The sequence below is a fragment of the Scyliorhinus torazame genome, chromosome 1 (assembly GCF_047496885.1).
Source record: "Scyliorhinus torazame isolate Kashiwa2021f chromosome 1, sScyTor2.1, whole genome shotgun sequence".
NCBI lineage: Eukaryota > Metazoa > Chordata > Chondrichthyes > Carcharhiniformes > Scyliorhinidae > Scyliorhinus > Scyliorhinus torazame.
The window spans coordinates 65,030,587-65,049,457 of record NC_092707.1 but is presented as its reverse complement, the minus strand read 5'-3'; the positions used below and the strand labels follow the sequence as shown (position 1 = coordinate 65,049,457).

Sequence of the window (18,871 nt, the reverse complement as noted above, 5' to 3'; positions counted from 1 at the left end):
ATCCCTGTCCTTGACTGGTCCTACTCTTTCCCTAGTCATTCGCTTATTCCTGACATACCTATAGAAAGCTTTTGGGTTTTCCTTGATCCTTCCTGCCAAATACTTCTCATGTCCCCTCCTTGCTCGTCTTAGCTCTCTCTTTAGATCCTTCCTCGCTACCTTGTAACTATCCATCGCCCCAACCGAAACTTCACACTTCATCTTCACATAGGCCTCCTTCTTCCTCTTAACAAGAGATTCCACTTCCTTGGTAAACCACGGTTCCCTCACTCGACGCCTTCCTCCCTGTCTGACCGGTACATACTTATCAAGAACACGCAGTAGCTGATCCTTGAACAAGCCCCACTTATCCAGTGTGCCCAACACTTGCAGCCTACTTCTCCACCTTATCCCCCCCAAGTCACGTCTAATGGCATCATAATTGCCCTTCCCCCAGCTATAACTCTTGCCCTGCGGTGTATACTTATCCCTTTCCATCATTAACGTAACCATGCTGCCCATCCAACCTAAAATCATCTACACTTCCGTGGTCCGTATCCCTCTATTACCATCCTATTTGTGTATTTGTCAAGAAGCCCCTTTATCGTCACTATCGTCCCTGCTTCCACCACATCCGGCAGGGAGTTCCAGGCACTCACTACCCTCTGTGAAAACAAACTTTCCTCGCACATCTCCTCTAAACTTTGCCCCTCGTGCCTTAAACCGAGTTCCCCTAGTAATTGACTCTTCCACCCTGAGAAAAACCTTCTGACTATCCACTCTGTTCATGTCCCTCGTAATCTTGTAGACTTCTTTCAGGTTGTCCATCAACCTCTGTCGTTACAGTGAGAACAAACTGGGTTTATCCAACTCCTCCTCATAGCTAATGCCCTTCACACCAGGCAACATCCTGGTAAACCTCTTCTGTACCCTCTCCAAAGTCCTGTTCAGAATGAAGCTATTTGGGATTTGGTGAAGTGGGATTTACTGTGCTACTGTGTAGCCCTTATGAGGTCTTACCACCTTATGAGGTGGTTACACTTGCCATTTAGTGGCAGCACACTGAAACGGCGGTCTTCCTCCTGGGGCAACCCCCCCCCCCCCCCCCCCCCCCCCGTGCACTCCTTCAAGGCCAGAGAATTCAGCAGGTCTGGCAACATCTGTGGAAAGAGAAATAGTTAACGTTTCGAGTCCACCATGACTCCTCTTGGCTTTTATTTTAGCATTGAAGTGACAAAGTTCCTTAATGATTCTGGCATTGGGGGAGTGGGCAGATACTCATTGACTGATAATGGAGTTGTACTGTGTTTTAAGTCATCTGAATATAAATGATTTTTCAATAAGTCCCTTGCAGTTTTCTTTTGATCATTTTTTATTTTGAAGAAAGATTCTCATGATCCAGAAGGCGTTTTTAATTACATTTTAATTTGAATTAATTGTTAATTTAAATTAAGCAACTTTGAATCGGGAGACGGTGGCTGCCTGGTCCTGAAATACATGAGGTTTCTGGTTGATTCTAAGTGGGTGGGGCAGCACAGATATATAGTTGTTTCAAGCTGACTAAAAATGGGCATCTTGTTTTTGCTGCTCCACCAGCAAACTTTGTTGTTTCCATAGCACTAGCATTAAAGTGACTTTCTTGGAAAAGAGCCCATTACTTTGGCTACAGAGACTGTCGTTTCCCGCTGTCTCCCTGTGAGTGGCGGCCTATCTAATGGAGACACTATTGACCCTGTGCCAATCTCCGTGGGCTCAGGGCTGTAACTGGCAAACAGATGGGAAGTGCTGCCACGTCATTAATAGAGCGGAAGAATGGGACTATGGGCTTTCTGATTGATGTGTTTACATTAACAGGCATTTCTTTCTGTGGTGAGTGTTCAAAATTTGTCAAAATCCCACAAGGGAATGGTGGATACAGGAGTTATTTGTTTGAATTTGCTGTGTAGTGGACAACTGTAACTTGAGGATTTGAATAATAACACGCGGATAGATTTGGTAATGATTAACAGTAGTTGCTGATTGCCCTGGTTAAATTTATGCTCTCCCCTTTCAAAAAAAACACCTACTCATCTAGGGGTTAAAGGATATTTGTAGCTATTCCTCAATTTCTATTACTTCATTTCTATTCATTGCAGTGTTAGATTGTCAATCTGGGAGGTAGATTGATAAAATAACACCCTTTTCCTTGTACATTAATTTCCAATGGAATCGTTGGACCTAAAATTTTGTATGACCATCAGGTGCCAAGTGTCTACTCTTCAGTACATAAGTAAATCTTCAGAATATCATGTCTGAGATGCATTTCTGTGCGACCAAATATTTCCCAGAAAGCTATTCTTGCATCACTTGGACTTTAACCTGGTGTTGTAAGACTTCTTATTGTGCCCAGCCCAGTCCAACGCCGGCATCTTCACATCACATCACTTATGTTTGCTTGTTTCTAAAAGCCCGCAGGGGCCAGGAAGAATGCATAGATCTCTGATTGAGATCAATCAGTGATGGAAAGTACAAGGTCTTTGATGCAAATCTTTTGTTTATTCGTTCATGGGACGTGGGCGTTGCAGGCTGGGCCAGCATTTATTGCCATCCCTAATTGCCCTTGAGCGGGCAATTAAGAGTCAACCACGTTGCTGTGGATCTGGAGTCACCTGCAGACCAGACCAGGTCTTTCCTTCCCTAAAGGACATTAGTCAGCCCGATGGGTTTTTACAACAATCACAATGGTTTCTTGGTCATAATTAGACTTTTAACTCCAGATTTTTATTGAATTCAAATTTCACCATTTGCAGTGGCAGGATTTGAACCCAGGTCCCTAGAGCATCACCCTGGGTCTCCTGTTTACCCATCCAGTGACAAGACCACCTTCTCCCTAATATTCTGCAGCCATAGAGGAAATGACCCTGAATGGCTTTAGAACATGGAAGAACCAAATATGTGACTTAATACAGTTTAATGAGCTTAAACACTCAACCTGGAGATGCTGCCACTCGGATTTTTTCTAAACATTTATTGAAGGACGGACTGTACTTCCAAAAACACGCTTTTGCTGAAATCCATAGATTTCAGGAGTACTAAAAGGGCAGTTTGTGATTATTCTTCTCTTTAGTCTACATTTGTTTCGACAGCACAGCTCTGTTGTTGTTGTTGTTTCCAGCCTGTTGATTCACTGATTACTTTGAGGTGAGAGATTAGGTCAATTTGAGAATCGGTCATTAGCTGCAACCTTGCTGAACAGTGAGCTGCCGATCATTACTTGCCAGTCAGTGCACTTCCCAGACTGAGGGGAGCTTTAAAGGGTGCTGGGCCTTGCAGAGAAGCGGTGCATCACTAGGGGGCAGACTTGTTGCATCCTCACGCCATGCCCAACCGTAAGTGAATAGAATAGAGGGCGATGTCCTCTGTGCCAATATTCATAACGGAAGCAGTTATGATTTTACTGTATGTAACGCGCAGAGAAAATATCCCCATTTCGTTCAAACAATGCTAATGCTGAGATGATTGAACACATTTAATTAGAGGTAAACATAATGTTCATATTGTGTCTATTGTGATGTTTGCATTTTAAAAAACGACTGCAGTTTCCAATCAAAAGGTAACATTTTGTTTCATGTCTTTGTTTTTTAACCTATAATATTACAAAATCATTGGGGGAAGTTGTTTCCCAAAGCTAATTATTTAGATCAGATAAATACAGTAAAAGTATTGGAATATTTATAGTCCAGGAATACAGCCTAGAGATGTAAGTTCAAGTTCCATTGTGACAATTAGTGAGTGAATTCAGTAAGTCTGAGAATTTGTGGGTGCCCGTGACCTCTTGGGAGGAGAACGGTGCACGCGACTCCTTTTCTGGCTTACATGTGACTCCAGTCCAACATGCCAGGTAAGCCACCACTTCAGAACACCAGGAAGTGAGCAATAAAGCTGCCCTTGCTAGAACCACCTGCAGGCTGAGAACCATTAAGATGCAGCCCGTGAGTTCATTAGCTGATTTTTATGAAGTATGGCGTAGCTAATGTTTATGGCTCTTCTACCATCTTATTTCCTATTGGTGAATGGAGGGGATTCCTCCATATGGTGCAAGCATTTCCTTCAATTTTATCAGTTGCATTAGTAGGTAAGTATTTACTGTTCGGAAGGTTTCTTCTTGAATTTTCTGTCCAAAGGCAGGTCTAACCGACGGCGTCACAACCTACATTATGGGTAGGGCATGGAGGCATGTCCTGAATCTCTCTCTCTCTCTCTCTCTCTCTCTCTCTCTCTCTCTCTCTCTCTCTCTCTCTCTCTCCCCCCCTCTCTCCCCCCACCCCGCCAACCACGGAGTCTGGGTTGCTGTGGCAATTTACATTTTACATACATGTAACCTGGATCTATGAATGGTGATGGTAGAGGCTCCAATCTATTTCCATCACATGGCTGACCAGAAATCTCTCCTGCTCTTACCACCTGCCATTGGTGTATTTGGAAGTTGCTAATCAACCTATTTGGCCACATTATGAACGCACTAGCCGTCAAGTCTTGGGGAGTGGAACGTGAACCTGGAGCTTCTGGCTCGGAGGCAGGGGCGCGATCCGTGACCTCACTTTTCATGTATTGAGGGAATTTTGTCAGATATCTCCATTAATTAAACTTTGTTTGAGAACGTTTCATTCCAGCTATCTTTCATTCCGGGAGAGTGCTTCTTGATCCCAGAGAGCCCCCCCCCCCCCCCACCCCCCTCCGCCAGTGTATCTTTGTCTGTCTTTGGAGAGAGGGGAAGGCCCTTGTCCACTATGGGTAGGCAGTGTGCCTCGCATGTCTGCTGTATGGCGATGGGAGAGTCCTGCAGCGGGCAGGTGTAGGGGGGAGGAGGGTGGTAGTGGTTTTCATAGAAATTGTTACTCACTTGCGAGTGGTGGAGAGTGATCCTTGCACATCTAGGGGCAGGGGTGACCCCTACCTACCTTCAGCTTGGAGACCCTCACCCTGCAATCAAATTTTAATTGTTTAGGCAATATGTGAGGCAGCTTAATATTGTTTCAACCTTTTAAATTTGGATGCATGTAATTTAAGCATGTCCAGTATGTCCCAGGGGCTTTCGGGCACTGTCGGTTCCTGTTTGACACTGCATGCACCAACATGTGGTGTCAAACAGAAGTGGTGTGAGAATTCCTCCTCCCAGATGGTGCCTCGTGAGTTCTCGCGCTCAGGCCTTTGTACGGATGCATGAATAATCTGGACCGTTGAAATATTAGATGACTTAACGCTTCTTTTTAACTGGAGTGTAACGGCACATGAGCACCAGAAGAACTTGGTATTACAGTTTCAAGTTATAGTTATAGACTGCTCAAGAAGTATTATCTCTTCACAGGGCACACTCATCCAGCACCTGAAGGAGCACATTCTCCATGGCAACATGAGCAGCAGCGATGTCATTATCTACTACTCTACAGTAAGTACAGATTGTTGTGTGCATAAATAATGCGCAGAATGGGAAGATTTATCGTCTTCCCAATTGTTGGAGCACAAATAAATTTCTGCGGTTGTCAAAGCTTTGTCATTTCATTTGCATAGCCAAGGGCAGCAAGGCCTTTTCGGTAAAACACAAATGATTGCGCTTAAATATGTTTTCATTTCATTGGAGGGAGAGGAGTTTAATTGACCATGAAATTAAAAGGGTGGGATATCCAGGTGAAACCAAGCTGGCCCGATGCTATCATAGCTTGACCACGCTTCCTGCACAGTACATGTTAATACATGTCATTTCCTCCTCCTGCATTAACTCTATATAGAGCTGTGCAATCAATTTTCAGACTTTGCTGTTTCCTCTTGCTCATGCACTCACTTGTAAATCTGAGGTTATATAATGATGCTTAATGCTTAATTCCATGTTTTTTTTCCTCTGCTTTGGGCTGGCTGGATTTTATTAATCTCGTTCTTTTGATCTTTTCCTTCTTGCATTTGAAAAAAAAAAATCCTCCTTTCCTTTCCTCAGTCTCTCGTTCTTTACGTTTATCCATAACTTTGAGAACCGTCTTTTGCGGAACTTTGACATCTGATTGTCCATTCACACGTGAGCACGTAGAGCTCTGGCACTGACTTGCCCAATTCCTTTTGGGGACTGGGAAATCATGTGAACTGGACGGCCCCGATAAAGATTTTCTCACTTCTGTTCCTCCTGAAAACAAAACGTTTTTACAGTATTGGGGGTACGGTGCCTCCTTTGCCTCTGTGCTTCTCGCTGTGTGCTTCGCCTCTTTCCTTTTTCTTTTGGCCTACTCACCAGCTGCGCTGCATTTTTTGTTTCTGAGATCATGTCTCGCAGCCCCCGCCGTGAGCACTGTTTCATCCGACGTGAAAAGCAAGTTTCAAATTTCTCAAAGGAAAAATGCAGCCGCGACATTTTTTTATCTCACTTCTTACAGGAGCTGGAAACACTTTCAAAAGTCTCGAGCGGACCGTGCCATTTTATAAGAACATAAGAACTAGTAGCAGGAGTAGGCCATTTGGCCCCTCGAGCCTGCTCCGCCATTCAATGAGATCATGGCTGATCTTTTTTGGACTCAGCTCCACTTTCCAGCCCGAACACCATAAACCCTTAATCCCGTTATTCTTCAAAAAACTATCTATCTTTATCTTAAAAACATTTAATGAAGGAGCCTCTACTGCTTCACTGGGCAAGGAATTCCATAGATTCACAACCCATTGGGTGAAGACGTTCCTCCTGAGCTCAGTCCTAAATCTACTTCCCTTTATTTTGAGGCTATGCCCCCTAGTTCTGCTTTCACCCGCCAGTGGAAATAACCTGCCCTCATCTATTCTATCTATTCCCTTCATAATTTTAGACGTTTCTATAAGATCCCTCCGCATCCTTCTAAATTCCAACGAGTACAGTCCCAGTCTACTCAACCTCTCCTCGTAATCCAACCCCTTCAGGTCAGGGATTAACCTAGTGAATCTCCTCTGCACACCTTCCAGCGCCAGTACGTCCTTTCTCGGGTGAGGAGACCAAAACTGAAACAATACACCAGGTGTGGCCTCACTAACACCTTATACAATTGCAGCATAACCTCCCTAGTCTTAAACTCCATCCCTCTAGCAATGAAGGACAAAATTCCATTTACCTTCTTAATCACCTGTTGCACTTGTAAACCAACTTTTTGCGACTCGTGCACTAGCACACCCTGGTCCCTCTGCACAGCAGCATGTTTTAATATTTTATCATTTAAATAATAATCCTTTTTGCTGTAATTCCTACCAAAATGGATAACCTCACATTTGTCAATATTGTATTCCATTTGCCAGACCCTAGCCCATTCACTTAACCTATCCAAATCCCTCTGCAGACTTCCGATATCCTCTGCACTTTTTGCTTTACCACTCAGCTTAGTGTCGTCTGCAAACCTGGACACATTGCACTTGGTCCCCAACTCCAAATCATCTATGTAAATTGTGAACAATTGTGGGCCCAACACTGAACCCTGAGGGACACCACTAGCTACTGATTGCCAACCAAAGAAACACCCATTAATCCCCACTCTTTGCTTTCTATTAATTAACCAATCCTCTATCCATGCTACTACTTTACCCTTAATGCCATGCACCTTTATCTAATGCAGCAATCTTTTGTGTGGCACCTTGTCAAAAGCTTTCTGGAAATCCAGATATACCACATCCATTGGCTCCCTGTTATCTACTGCACTGGTAATGCCTTCAAAAGATTCCACCAAATAGTTAGGCACGACCTGCCCTTTATGAACCCATGCTGCGTCTGCCCAATGGGACAATTTCCATCCAGATGCCTCGCTATTTCTTCCTTGATGATAGATTCCAGCATCTTCCTTACCACCGAAGTTAAGCTAACTGGCCTATAATTACCTGCTTTCTGCCTACCTCTTTTTTTAAACAGTGGTGTCACGTTTGCTAATTTCCAATCTGCCGGGACCACCCCAGAATCTAGTGAATTTTGGTAAATTATCACTAGTGCATTTGCAATTTCCCGAGCCATCTCTTTTAGCACTCTGGGATGCATTCCATCAGGGCCAGGAGACTTGTCTACCTTTAGCACCATTAGCTTGCCCATCACTACTTTCTTAGTGATAACAATCATCTCAAGGTCCTCAACTGTCATAGCCTCATTTCCATCAGTCACTGGCATGTTATTTGTGTCTTCCACTGTGAAGACCGACCCAAAAAACCTGTTCAGTTCCTCAGCCATTTCCTCATCTCCCATTATTAAATCTCCCTTCTCATCCTCTAAAGGACCAATATTTACCTAAGCCACTCTTTTTTGTTTTATATATTTGTGGAAAAGTTTACTATCTGTTTTTATATTCTGAGCAAGTTTACTCTCATAATCTATCTTATTCTTCTTTATAGCTTTTTCAGTAGCTTTCTGTTGCCCCCTAAAGTTTTCCCAGTCCTCTAGTCTCCCACTAAACTTTGCCACTTTGTATGCTTTTTCCTTCAATTTGATGATACTCCCTTATTTCCTTAGATATCCACGGTCGATTTTCCCTCTTTCCACTGTCCTTTCTTTTTGTTGGTATAAACTTTTGCTGAGCATTATGTAAAATCACTTGGAAGGTTCTCCACTGTTCCTCAACTGTTTCACCATAAAAGTCTTTGCTCCCAGTCTACCTTAGCTAGCTCTTCTCTCATCCCATTGTAATCTCCTTTGTTTAAGCACAAAACACTAGTGTTTGATTTTACCTTCTCACCCCCCATCTGTATTTTAAATTCCACCATATTATGATCGCTCCTTCCGAGAGGATCCCTAACTATGAGATCATTAATCAATCCTGTCTCATTACACAGGACCAGATCTAGGCCCGCTTGTTCCCTCGTAGGTTCCATTACATACTGTTCTAAGAAGCTATCGTGGATACATTCTATAAACTCGTCCTCAAGGCTTGCTTGACCGACCTGGTTATACCAATCGACATGTAGATTAAAATCCCCCATGATAACTGCTGTACCATTTCTACATGCATCAGTTATTTCTTTGTTTATTGCCTGCCCCACCATAATGTTACTATTTGGTGGCCCATAGACTACTCCTATCAGTGACTTTTTCGCCTTACTATTCCTGATTTCCACCCAAATGGATTCAACCTTATCTTCCATAGCACCGATGTCATCCCTTACTATTGCCCGGATGTCATCCTTAAATAACAGAGCTACACCACCTCCCTTACAATCCACTCTGTCCTTCCGAATAGTTTGATACCCTCTGATATTTAACTCCCAGTCGTGACCATCCTTTAACCATGTTTCAGTAATGGCCACTAAATCATAGTCATTCATGATGATTTGCGCCATCAACTCATTTACCTTATTCCGAATACTATGAGCATTCAGGTAAAGTACACTTATGTTGGCTTTTATACCTCTGTTGTGAATCTTAACACCTTGATCCGTAACCTCTCCTAAGATATTTTTCCTCTTAACTTTTCTCCTAATTTTCCTTGTCGTTGAATCCATATCTTCATGTAACAACCTGCCGTGTCGCTTTCCATTCATGTTTTTACTTCCCGTTTTATTCCTTTTAGAATTACTGGGCCTGTTCGCTGAGCTCCCCTCAGTCACTGTACCTTGTACTGTCGCCCTTTTTGATTTTTGACTATGGCCTCTCTGCCTTACACTTTCCCCCCTACTGCCTTTTGTTTCTGCCCTTGTTTTACAACCTTCCGACTTCCTGCATCGTTTCCCATCCCCCTGCCACATTAGTTTAAACACTCCCCAAACGCTCTCGCAAATAGCCCCCTTGGGATGTCCTATGGCTGTGTTCAACATCAAACCCATGAATCCCCACAGAGATGGGGACATGGATGATCTAAAAACATTGTTCTGTTGAACGTTTCACACAGGGATGTAAAGGGCTGATATACCAGATGGAGCAATGTGTTGTGTCTTTGACTCTAGCTGGTAGACACATGAGCTTTCCTGCAAATTCATCCAGTCTTTTTAGAGCAACCAAACTGCTGTATTTTAAAAACCTATTATAAGTGATCTTTAGCCTTGTTCTTGCACAAAGTGCAGCATATAAAAATGACGGCGTACGTGAACCTAATTAATCATTTTGATTTATGTCACTAAAGGCTTGTTTGCGAAACCCCCTCTTCCTGGCTGCTTGATTATGTGGTGAAACATCTTGGACATTTCTGTTTATGTACATAAATCATTACAGTTGACGATGTAGTTACCTCAGGATTTCCATCTCTTAGTAAATATATTTTAAATAACGTCTTTATTATTTTCTCTCTCTCTCTCTCTGCTGTGTTCTTTTATTCATTTACAGGGTGTGGGTGTCGCTGGTTAGGCCAGCATTTATTGCCCATCCCTAGTTTCCCTTCAGGAGATTGTGGTGAATTGCATTCTTGAACCGCTGCAGTCCTTGAGGTGTGGGTACACCCACTGTGCTGTTAGGGATGGAGTTCCAGGATATTGATCCAGTGACAGTGAAGGAGTGGCAATATATTTCCAAGTCAGGGGGTGAATGACTCGGAGGGAAACCTCCAGGTGGAAGGCTTCCCAGGTATCTGCTGCTCTTGTCCTTCTAGGTGGTAGTGGCCGTGGGTTCGGAAGGTTCTGTCTAAGGAGCCTTGGTGAGTAACTGCAGTGCATCTTGTAGATGGTACACACGGCTGCCACTGTTCATCGGTGGTGGAGGGATTGAATGTTTGTGGAAGGAGGAGCAATCAAGCGGGCTGCTTTGTCCTGGATGGTGTTGAGCTTCTTGAGTGTTGTTGGAGCTGCACTCATCCAGGCAAGTGGAGAGTATTCCAATACACTCCTTGAGGTGTGGGGGGGGGGGGGGGGGGGGGGGGGGGGGGGGGCTAGCCACAGTTCTAATGTGTGTATATGTGTAGTCCAGTTCAGTTTCTGATCAATGGTAACCCCCAGTATGTTGATTGTGGGGGATTCAGCGATGGTAATGCATTGAATGTCATTGTCTGGCATTTGTGTGGTGCAAATGTAACTTATCACTTGTCAGCTTAAGCCTGGATATTGTCCAGGTCTTGATACATTTGGACATGGACTGCTTCATTATCTGAGGAGTCGCGAATGTTGCTGAACATTGTGCAGTTATCCGCAAACATCCCCACTTCTGACCTTGTGATGGAAGGGAGGTCATTGATGAAGCAGCTGAAGATGGTTGGGCCTAAGATTCTATCCTGAGGAACTCCTGCAGTGATGTCCTGCAGCTGAGATGATTAGGGGCTGGTTTAGCACACTGGGCTAAATCGCTGGCTTTTAAAGCAGACCCAGGCAGGCCAGCAGCACGGTTCAATTCCCGTACCAGCCTCCCCGAACAGGTGCCGGAATGTGGCGACTAGGGGCTTTTAACAGTAACTTCATTTGAAGCCTACTTGTGACAAGCGATTTTCATTTCATTTCATTGACCTCCAACCACCACAACCATCTTCCTTTGTACCAGATATGACTCCAACCAGCAGAGAGTTCCCCTCCCCACTGATTCCCATTGATTCCAGTTTAGCTAGTGCTCCTTGATGCCATACTCAGTCAAATGCTGCCTTGATGTCAAGGGCAGTTACTCTCACCTCACCTCAGACAAAAGAGCTGAATGCCAATGTTTGAACCAAGGCTGTACAGTCAGGAGCTGAGTGACCTGGTGGAACCCAAACTGAGTGTCCGTGAGCAGGTTATTACTGAGTAAGTGCCGCTTGATATCACTGTTAATGACTCCTTCCATCACTTTGCTGATGGAGAGTATGCTTATAGGGTGGTAATTGGCTGGGTTGGATTTGACCTGTTTCTTGTGTACAGGACACGTGTGGGCAATGTTTCACATTGCCGGGTATATGCCAGTGTTACAGCTGCACTGGAACAGATTAGCTAAGGGTGCAGCAAGTTCTGGAGCACAGGTCTTCAGTACTATTGCTGGGATATTGTCAGAGCCCATAGTCTTTGCAGTAACCAGTGCCTTCAACCGTTTCTTGATTTTGCGTGGAGTGAATCGAATTGGCTGAAGACTGACATCTGTGATGCTGGGGACCTCCGGTGGAGACTGAGATAGATCATCCACTTGGCACTTCTGGCTGAAGATTGTTACGAATGCTTCAGCCTTGTCTTTTCCACATATATGCTGGTCTCCTCCATCATTGAGGATGGGAATATTTGTGGAGCCTCCACCTCCAGTGAGTTTAATTGTCCACCACCGTTCACAGCTGGATGAGGTAGGACTACAGAACTTAGATCTGATGTGTTTGTTGTGGAATCGCTTAGCACTGTCTGTTACTTGCTGCTTATGCTGTTTGGCACACAAGTAGTCCTGTTGTAGCTTCACCAGATCGACACCTCATTTTTCAATATGCCTGATGTTGCTCCTGGCATGCTCTCCTGCACTCTTCACTGAACCAGGGCTGGTCCCCTGTCTTGGTGGTAATGGTAGAGTGGGTGATATGCCAGGCCATGAGATTGCAGATTGTGGTTGAATACAATTCTGCTGCTGCTAATGGCCCACAGAGCCTCATGGATGCCCAGTCTTGAGTTTCTAGATCTGTTCGAAGTTTGTCTCATTTAGCATGGTGGTAGTGCCACACAACACGATGGAGGGTATCCTCAATGTGAAGACGGGATTTGGTCTCAACAAGGACTGTGTTGTGGTCACTTCTACCGATACTGTCATGGACAGATGCATCTGCAGCAGGCAGATTGGTGAGGATGAGGTCAAGTATGTTTTTCTCTCTTGGTTTTCTCACCACCTTCTGCAGTCCCAGTCTCGCAACTATGTCCTTTAGGACCCGGCCAGCTCGGTCTGTGGTAGTACTACCGAGCCACTCTTGGTGATGGACGTTGAAGTCCCCCACCCAGAGCATATTCTGTGCCCTTGCCACCCTCGGTGACTCCTCCAAGTGCTGTTCAACATTGAGGAGTACTGATTGATCAGCTAATGGTGGCTGGTATTTGGTTTCCTTGCCCATGTTTAACCTGAAACCATGAGACTTCATGGGGTCCAGAGTCTATATCGGGGACTCCCATGGCAACTCTCTCCCGGCTGTAATAATAATAATAATAACCTTTTATTGTCACAAGTATGAAGTTACTATGAAAAGCCCCTAGTCGCCACACTCCGGCGCCTGTTCGGGTAAGCTGGTACGGGAATTGAACCTGCGCTGCTGGCCTTGATTACAAACCAGCTGTCTAGCCCACTGAGCTAAACCACCACTGTGCCGCCACCTCTGCTGGGTCTGTACTGCCGGTGAGACAGAGGATGAGCCATTTATCAGGTGTTATTATGTCAGTTTAAATGCAAGTTATGTGCTAAATTGTAAGATTTAAGGTTTTGAGGTAGAAAACACTGCTAATTTAAAAAAACCCGTAAGGTCCAACTTTTTAAATTTCCGGAGTCCTCCATTGTGATTGACCTACAAAGTACAAATAATTAGTGTTTATGAATCAACCAGAACTTATTTAGCAAGGTTTGTGCTTAACAAGAAGCAGTGTGTAGTACCCTCAAGAACGACACGAGAGTGTGGAATGGTAAATGAAGGCTTTAATAAGCAGAGAACTAGCCAGCGACATAGACGTGTGCTTACTGAGTGCCGCCTACAGGGCATCACCTTATATACGGCTCCCTGGTGGGCGGAGCCGGAGGCAGAGTCCCCCAGGGTTCCAAGCCCAGTCTTAAAGGGGCATTACCTACATAGGGTACAGTAACCATTCATCACATTCACCCCCTGTTTAAAAAAAACGCAAAGTCCGTCGGGGGTGAAGTGGAATTACATGTCTATTCTTTTCGGCGGCCTGATCGTCCTCGTCGACCTTCTCAGCTCGGGCGGTGGTGCGGCAGACACGGACTTCTTTGGTGAGGGTACATCCGGGAGCACGGTGGTCGGAGCTTTCGTCCGGATCTGGGTAGGGGGTCGGGGGGATAGCTGGGGGAATAGCTGGGGCTGGGGGTAGTGGTGCCTTCGCCGGCGGGGAGTGTGGAGGAGGGGGCGCGGTCGGTGTCTTCGACGGAGTGGGGGTCCGGGGGGGGACATCAGTGGGGGAACCAGCGGGTGCCAGGTCACGTAGGGAAACCGTGAGGGGGGGGCGCGTCAGTGGGGGAACCAGCGGGTACCAGATCCCGGAGGGAAATCGTGTCTTGTCTGCGGTCGGGGTGTGCGACGTTGGCGTATCGAGGGTTTGCATGTTGCAATTGGACCCTCTCGACCAGGGGGTCCATTCTATGGCTCCTCGCGTGCCTCTGGAGAAGAACAGGTCCCGGAGTTGTCAGCCAAGGTGGAAGCGAGACCCCAGAGGTGGACTTCCTGGGGAAGACAAACAAACGGTTGTGAGGAGTCTCATTCGTGGCCGTGCAGAGGAGCGACCTAATGGAGTGGAGGGCATCGGATAGGACCTCCTGCCAGTGAGCGGTTGGGAGACTTCTTGACCATAGGGCCAGAAGGACAGCCTTCCAAACTGTCGCGCTCTCCCTCTCCACCTGCCCGTTTCCCTGCGAGTTATAACTTGTCGTTCTGCTCGAGACGATGCCCTTGCTGCGCAGATACTGACGCAGCTCCTCACTCATGAACGATGTACCCCGGTCGCTGTGGATATAAGCGGGGAAAATAAACAGGGTGAAGATGCTGTGCAGTGCTTTTATCACGGTGGCCGAGGTCATGTCGGGGCAAGGGACGGTGAATGGAAAGCGGGAGAACTCGTGATGACGGTTAGGAAGTAGATATTGCGGTTGGTGGATAGGAGGGGACCTTTGAAGTCCACGCATAGTCGCTCAAAGGGACTCGAGGCCTTTACAAGGCGAGCCTTGTCTGGCCGGTAGAAGTGTGGTTTGTACTCCGCGCAGATCTGGCAAGCCCTGGTCATGGCCTTGACCTCCTTGGTGGAATAAGGTAGGTTGCGGGACTTGATAAAGTGGGCGAGCTGTGTAACCGCCGGGTGACAGGTCATTGTGGATGGCCCGCAGGTGATCCTCCTGCGCGTTGGCGCACGTGCCGCGGGACGGGGCATCTGTGGGCTCGTTGAGCTCCCCTGGACGATACTTAATATCGTACGGGTAGGTGGAGAGTTCGATCTTCCACCTCAAAATTTTATCATTTTTAATTTTGCCCTGTTGTGCGTTATCAAACATGAAGGCTACCGACCATTGGTCGGTAACGAGGGTGAACCTCCTACCGGCTAGGTAGTGCCTCCAGTGCCGCACAGCTTCCACAATGGCTTGTGCCTCCTTTTCGAGTGCAGAGTGCGAATCTCTGGGGCGGTGAGGGTCCGGGAGAAGAATGCTACTGGCCTGCCTGCCTGGTTGAGGGTGGCAGCCAGGGAAATGTCTGACGCATCGCTCTCTACCTGGAAAGGGATGGTTTTGTCCACCGCGTGCAAAGCGGCCTTGATGATGTCAGCCTTGATGCGACTGAAGGCCGACCGGGCCTCAGCCGTCAGGGGAAATGTCGTGGTCTTTGAGTGGGCGGGCTTTGTCCGCATATCTGGGGACCCACTGGGTGTAATAGGAGAAAAGCCCCAAGCACCGTTTGAGGGCCTAGAGGCTACGGGGGAGGGGGAGTTCCTTAAGGGGGTGCATGCGGTCGGGGTAGGGACCTAGGACCCCGTCTTCCACGACATAGCTGAGGATGGCTAGTCGGGTTGTGTGGAAACACATTTTTCCTTCTTGTAGGTCGGGTTGAGGGCCCGGGCGGTCTGGAGGGACCTTTCAAGGTTCGCGTCATGGTCCTGCTGGTCATGGCCGCAGATGGTGACACTGTCCAAGTACGGGTAAGTAGCCCGCAGGCATAACTGGTCCACCATTTGGTCCATTGCCTTTTGGAAGACGGAGACCCCATTTGTGACTCCGGAGCTTCAAAAGTAGTACAGAGGCGGTCGGATAGGGAGCGGGTGGTAGGCGGATTTTAAGTCGACAGTGGAGAAAACACGTTATTGAGCAATCCAATTGACCATCTCTGCTATACGGGGAAGGGGGTACTCATCAAGCTGCGTGAAGCGGTTTATGGTCTGGCTGTAGTCCACGACCATCCGTTTCTTTTCCCCGGACCGTACTACCACCACTTGTGCTCTCCAGGGGCTGTTGCCAGCCTCGATGACCCTCTCTCCCAGTAAACGCTGGACCTCTGACTTGATAAAAGTCATATCTTGGGCACTGTACCGCCGGCTCCTGGTGGTGACGGGCTTACAGTCGGGGGTGAGGTTCGCGAATAGTAAAGGGGGTGCAACTTTCAGTGTTGCAAGGCTGCATGCCGTGGGGGTGGGGGGTGGGTGCAAGGGTCCACCGAACTTCAGGGTCAGGCTTCGGTGGCTGCATTGGAAATCCAGACCAAGCAGCAGGGGGACGCAGAGGTGAGTGAGGATATGGAGCTTGAAATGAGCGTACTCGGTGCCCTGGATCACGAGATTTGCAATACAATACCCCTTGATTTGGACCGAGTGGGACCTGGCGGCGAGGGCTATGGTTTGGGAAGTGGGATAGGTGCACAAGGAGCATTGCCTTACCGTTTCTGGGTGGACAAAGCTCTCCGTGCTCCTGGAGTCGAAGAGGCAGGGGTGTCGCGCCCGTTGATCTGGCCCTGCATCATGAAGTTCCGCAGGTGCTTTGGCCGCGATTCGTCGAGAGTGATCGCTTCCAGTTGCGGGTAGTCCGAGTCCTCATCCGAGTCAGATTCACAAAATGGCCGCCGCCGTTGGTCGCACGTGTCTGGTCTAGAAGATGGCCGCTGCCAAGATAGCCACCCCCATGACTCGCACGAGGCCAATGACACGTCAGAAAGGGGCGTGTCCGGCCGGTGCGCAGCCGCGTTGTGGGGCCTGCGGGCCTGTGAGCTCTATTTTCGGGCCTGGTGAGTTTTTTGTTTCTGAGCCTTGGGCCTGTCCAGGCAGACCCTCGTGAAATGTCCCTTCTTTCCGCAGTCGCTGCAGATGGCGGAGCAGGCTGGGCAGCATTGACGTGGATGCTGCCCTGCCCACAGAAATAGCACGGTGTGCCCCCAGTCTGGGCGGGTCGCCGTGCGATGCAGGCCCGTAGCGTGGCCGAGTCTGGGGAAGTCCGAGGGGGGCTCGCAGGGTCCGTGGGGTACGTGCCTAGGTTATGGCAGGCCACTTCCAGTGAGATGGCGAGCGCTACCGTGTCCTGAAGGTCTTTAGCTCCATTTTCGAGGAGTTGCTGCCTGAAAAAGGTCGAACGGATGCCGGACACGAAGGCGTCTCGGATGTGCAGGTTCATGTGGACTTCCCCCGTCACATCCTGATGGTTGCAGTTCCTGGCGAGCGCGGTGAGCTTTTCCACGTACTCGTCCAGCGTTTCCCCTGAGCGCTGCCGGCAGGTAGAGAGCAGGTGCCGTGCATGTACCTCATTTATGGGTTTGATGAAACGCTTTCGCAGGATCTCGATCGCCTTGTCGTAAGTGGTCGCCTTCTCGATCATGGCGGAGATTCGATGGCTCACCCGGGCGTGGAGTAGATGTAGCTTGCGAGGCCCTAGGATGGGAGCTTCCGAGGATTCCAGGTAGGCCTCGAAGCAGCAGAGCCAGTACTTAAAAATTTCTTTGGCCTCCGGTGTCCGTGCTTCCAGGTTGAGCTTTTCTGGCTTGAGACCAGCGTCCATCCTAACGTAGTCTGCTTATTAAATTGGAATACTCTCAATAACGACACGAGTGTGGAATGGTAAATGAAGGCTTTAATAAGCAGAGAACTAGCCAGCTACAGAGACGTGTGCTTACTGAGTGCCACCTACAGGGCGTCAACTTGTATACGACTCCCTGGTGGGCGGAGCCGGAGGCGAGTCCCCCAGGGTTCCAAACCCAGTCTTAAAGGGGTATCACCTACATGGTGGTAAGGGTACAGTCACCATTCATCACACAGTGAAGATAACAAAGATGTTTCTCATTCCTCAAGATCCCAGGATCTTGCTGTTGTCAGCGCAGTGTCTCTTCTCCATTGTCTTTGAAGTGATGTTGAACTGTGTGCAGAACAGTCATATCCCAGAAGCCATGGTATCACTGTGCCAAGAAGGATTCCGATTTCTCAACATTTATCCCCCAGACTCTCATTATTCAGCACTTCCCTTTTTGGAGATGGCCCAAATCCACCCCTCCTATCAGCTATAAGACGGAAGTCATCTTGTGTCACCCCACATTTGCAACCCCTGCTTAATGGGTCGTAAACCGAGACACAGTTTCTGATTTCTTACTGCTTCAGACTCCGAAAGTTTACGTTCCATCCCAAATAAATGAATTTTTCTTTCCAGACACACGGACGCCATAAATAAAGTCACATTGTCTTGTCCACAAATTTTGATCCAAGTCCCACACTAAAGCTATTAAAAACAACAGTTAAGACCATGTCCTATCATATCAGAGAATAAAGCTTCCCCTCTGGCATGGACCAATTCGAGCAATAAATAATCTGTTTAAACATAAGCTATCATCTGAAGTTCACAATGTTTTAGCCATTCCTTCAACTAAAAAAAACCTGATTGTGTTGTGTGACTATTGTAGTGACCTCTGTATATCAATATACATGATCAATATATATATAATGCTAGTACAAGCAATTAAACACTAGATGTCTCAATATCAGGTCCTATACAAATAGCTTTCCTGCTCTTTCTGAAGGAGTGTGTACCAGGAGTACAGAGAGAACAGACGAAGGAAAGCTAGACAGAGAAGTTAATAGTTATCAAAGTATTGTATTATATAATTTAATTAGTTATTTCTACCATTGTTTCTTTGTTTTACTAGTTGAGTATTAAGTAAAAAGAACTCACAATATTTATATTACTCAATAAATTAGTTTATCTTTACAAGAAGACTACTGCTCATTTCAACAACTTGGCTGGTTTATAAGAGTAATATATATATTGCGCAAAGTAATATAACAGCCATTAAGACAGCATACAGCTGCTTCAGCCCCAGGCTCAAAGGAGCTAGGTAAAAAAGCAATG

General features: G+C 46.9%; 1 protein-coding gene across 1 annotated transcript in view; it reads left to right on the top strand.

The window, feature by feature from the left end:
- Positions 1–18,871, top strand: part of aacs (acetoacetyl-CoA synthetase) — a 234,282-nt gene that overhangs the window by 120,917 nt on the left and 94,494 nt on the right. The window contains exon 9 of the mRNA XM_072495803.1: positions 5,327–5,407. Coding sequence (XP_072351904.1) covers positions 5,327–5,407 — 81 coding nt within the window. The remainder of the gene's footprint in view (positions 1–5,326; positions 5,408–18,871) is intronic.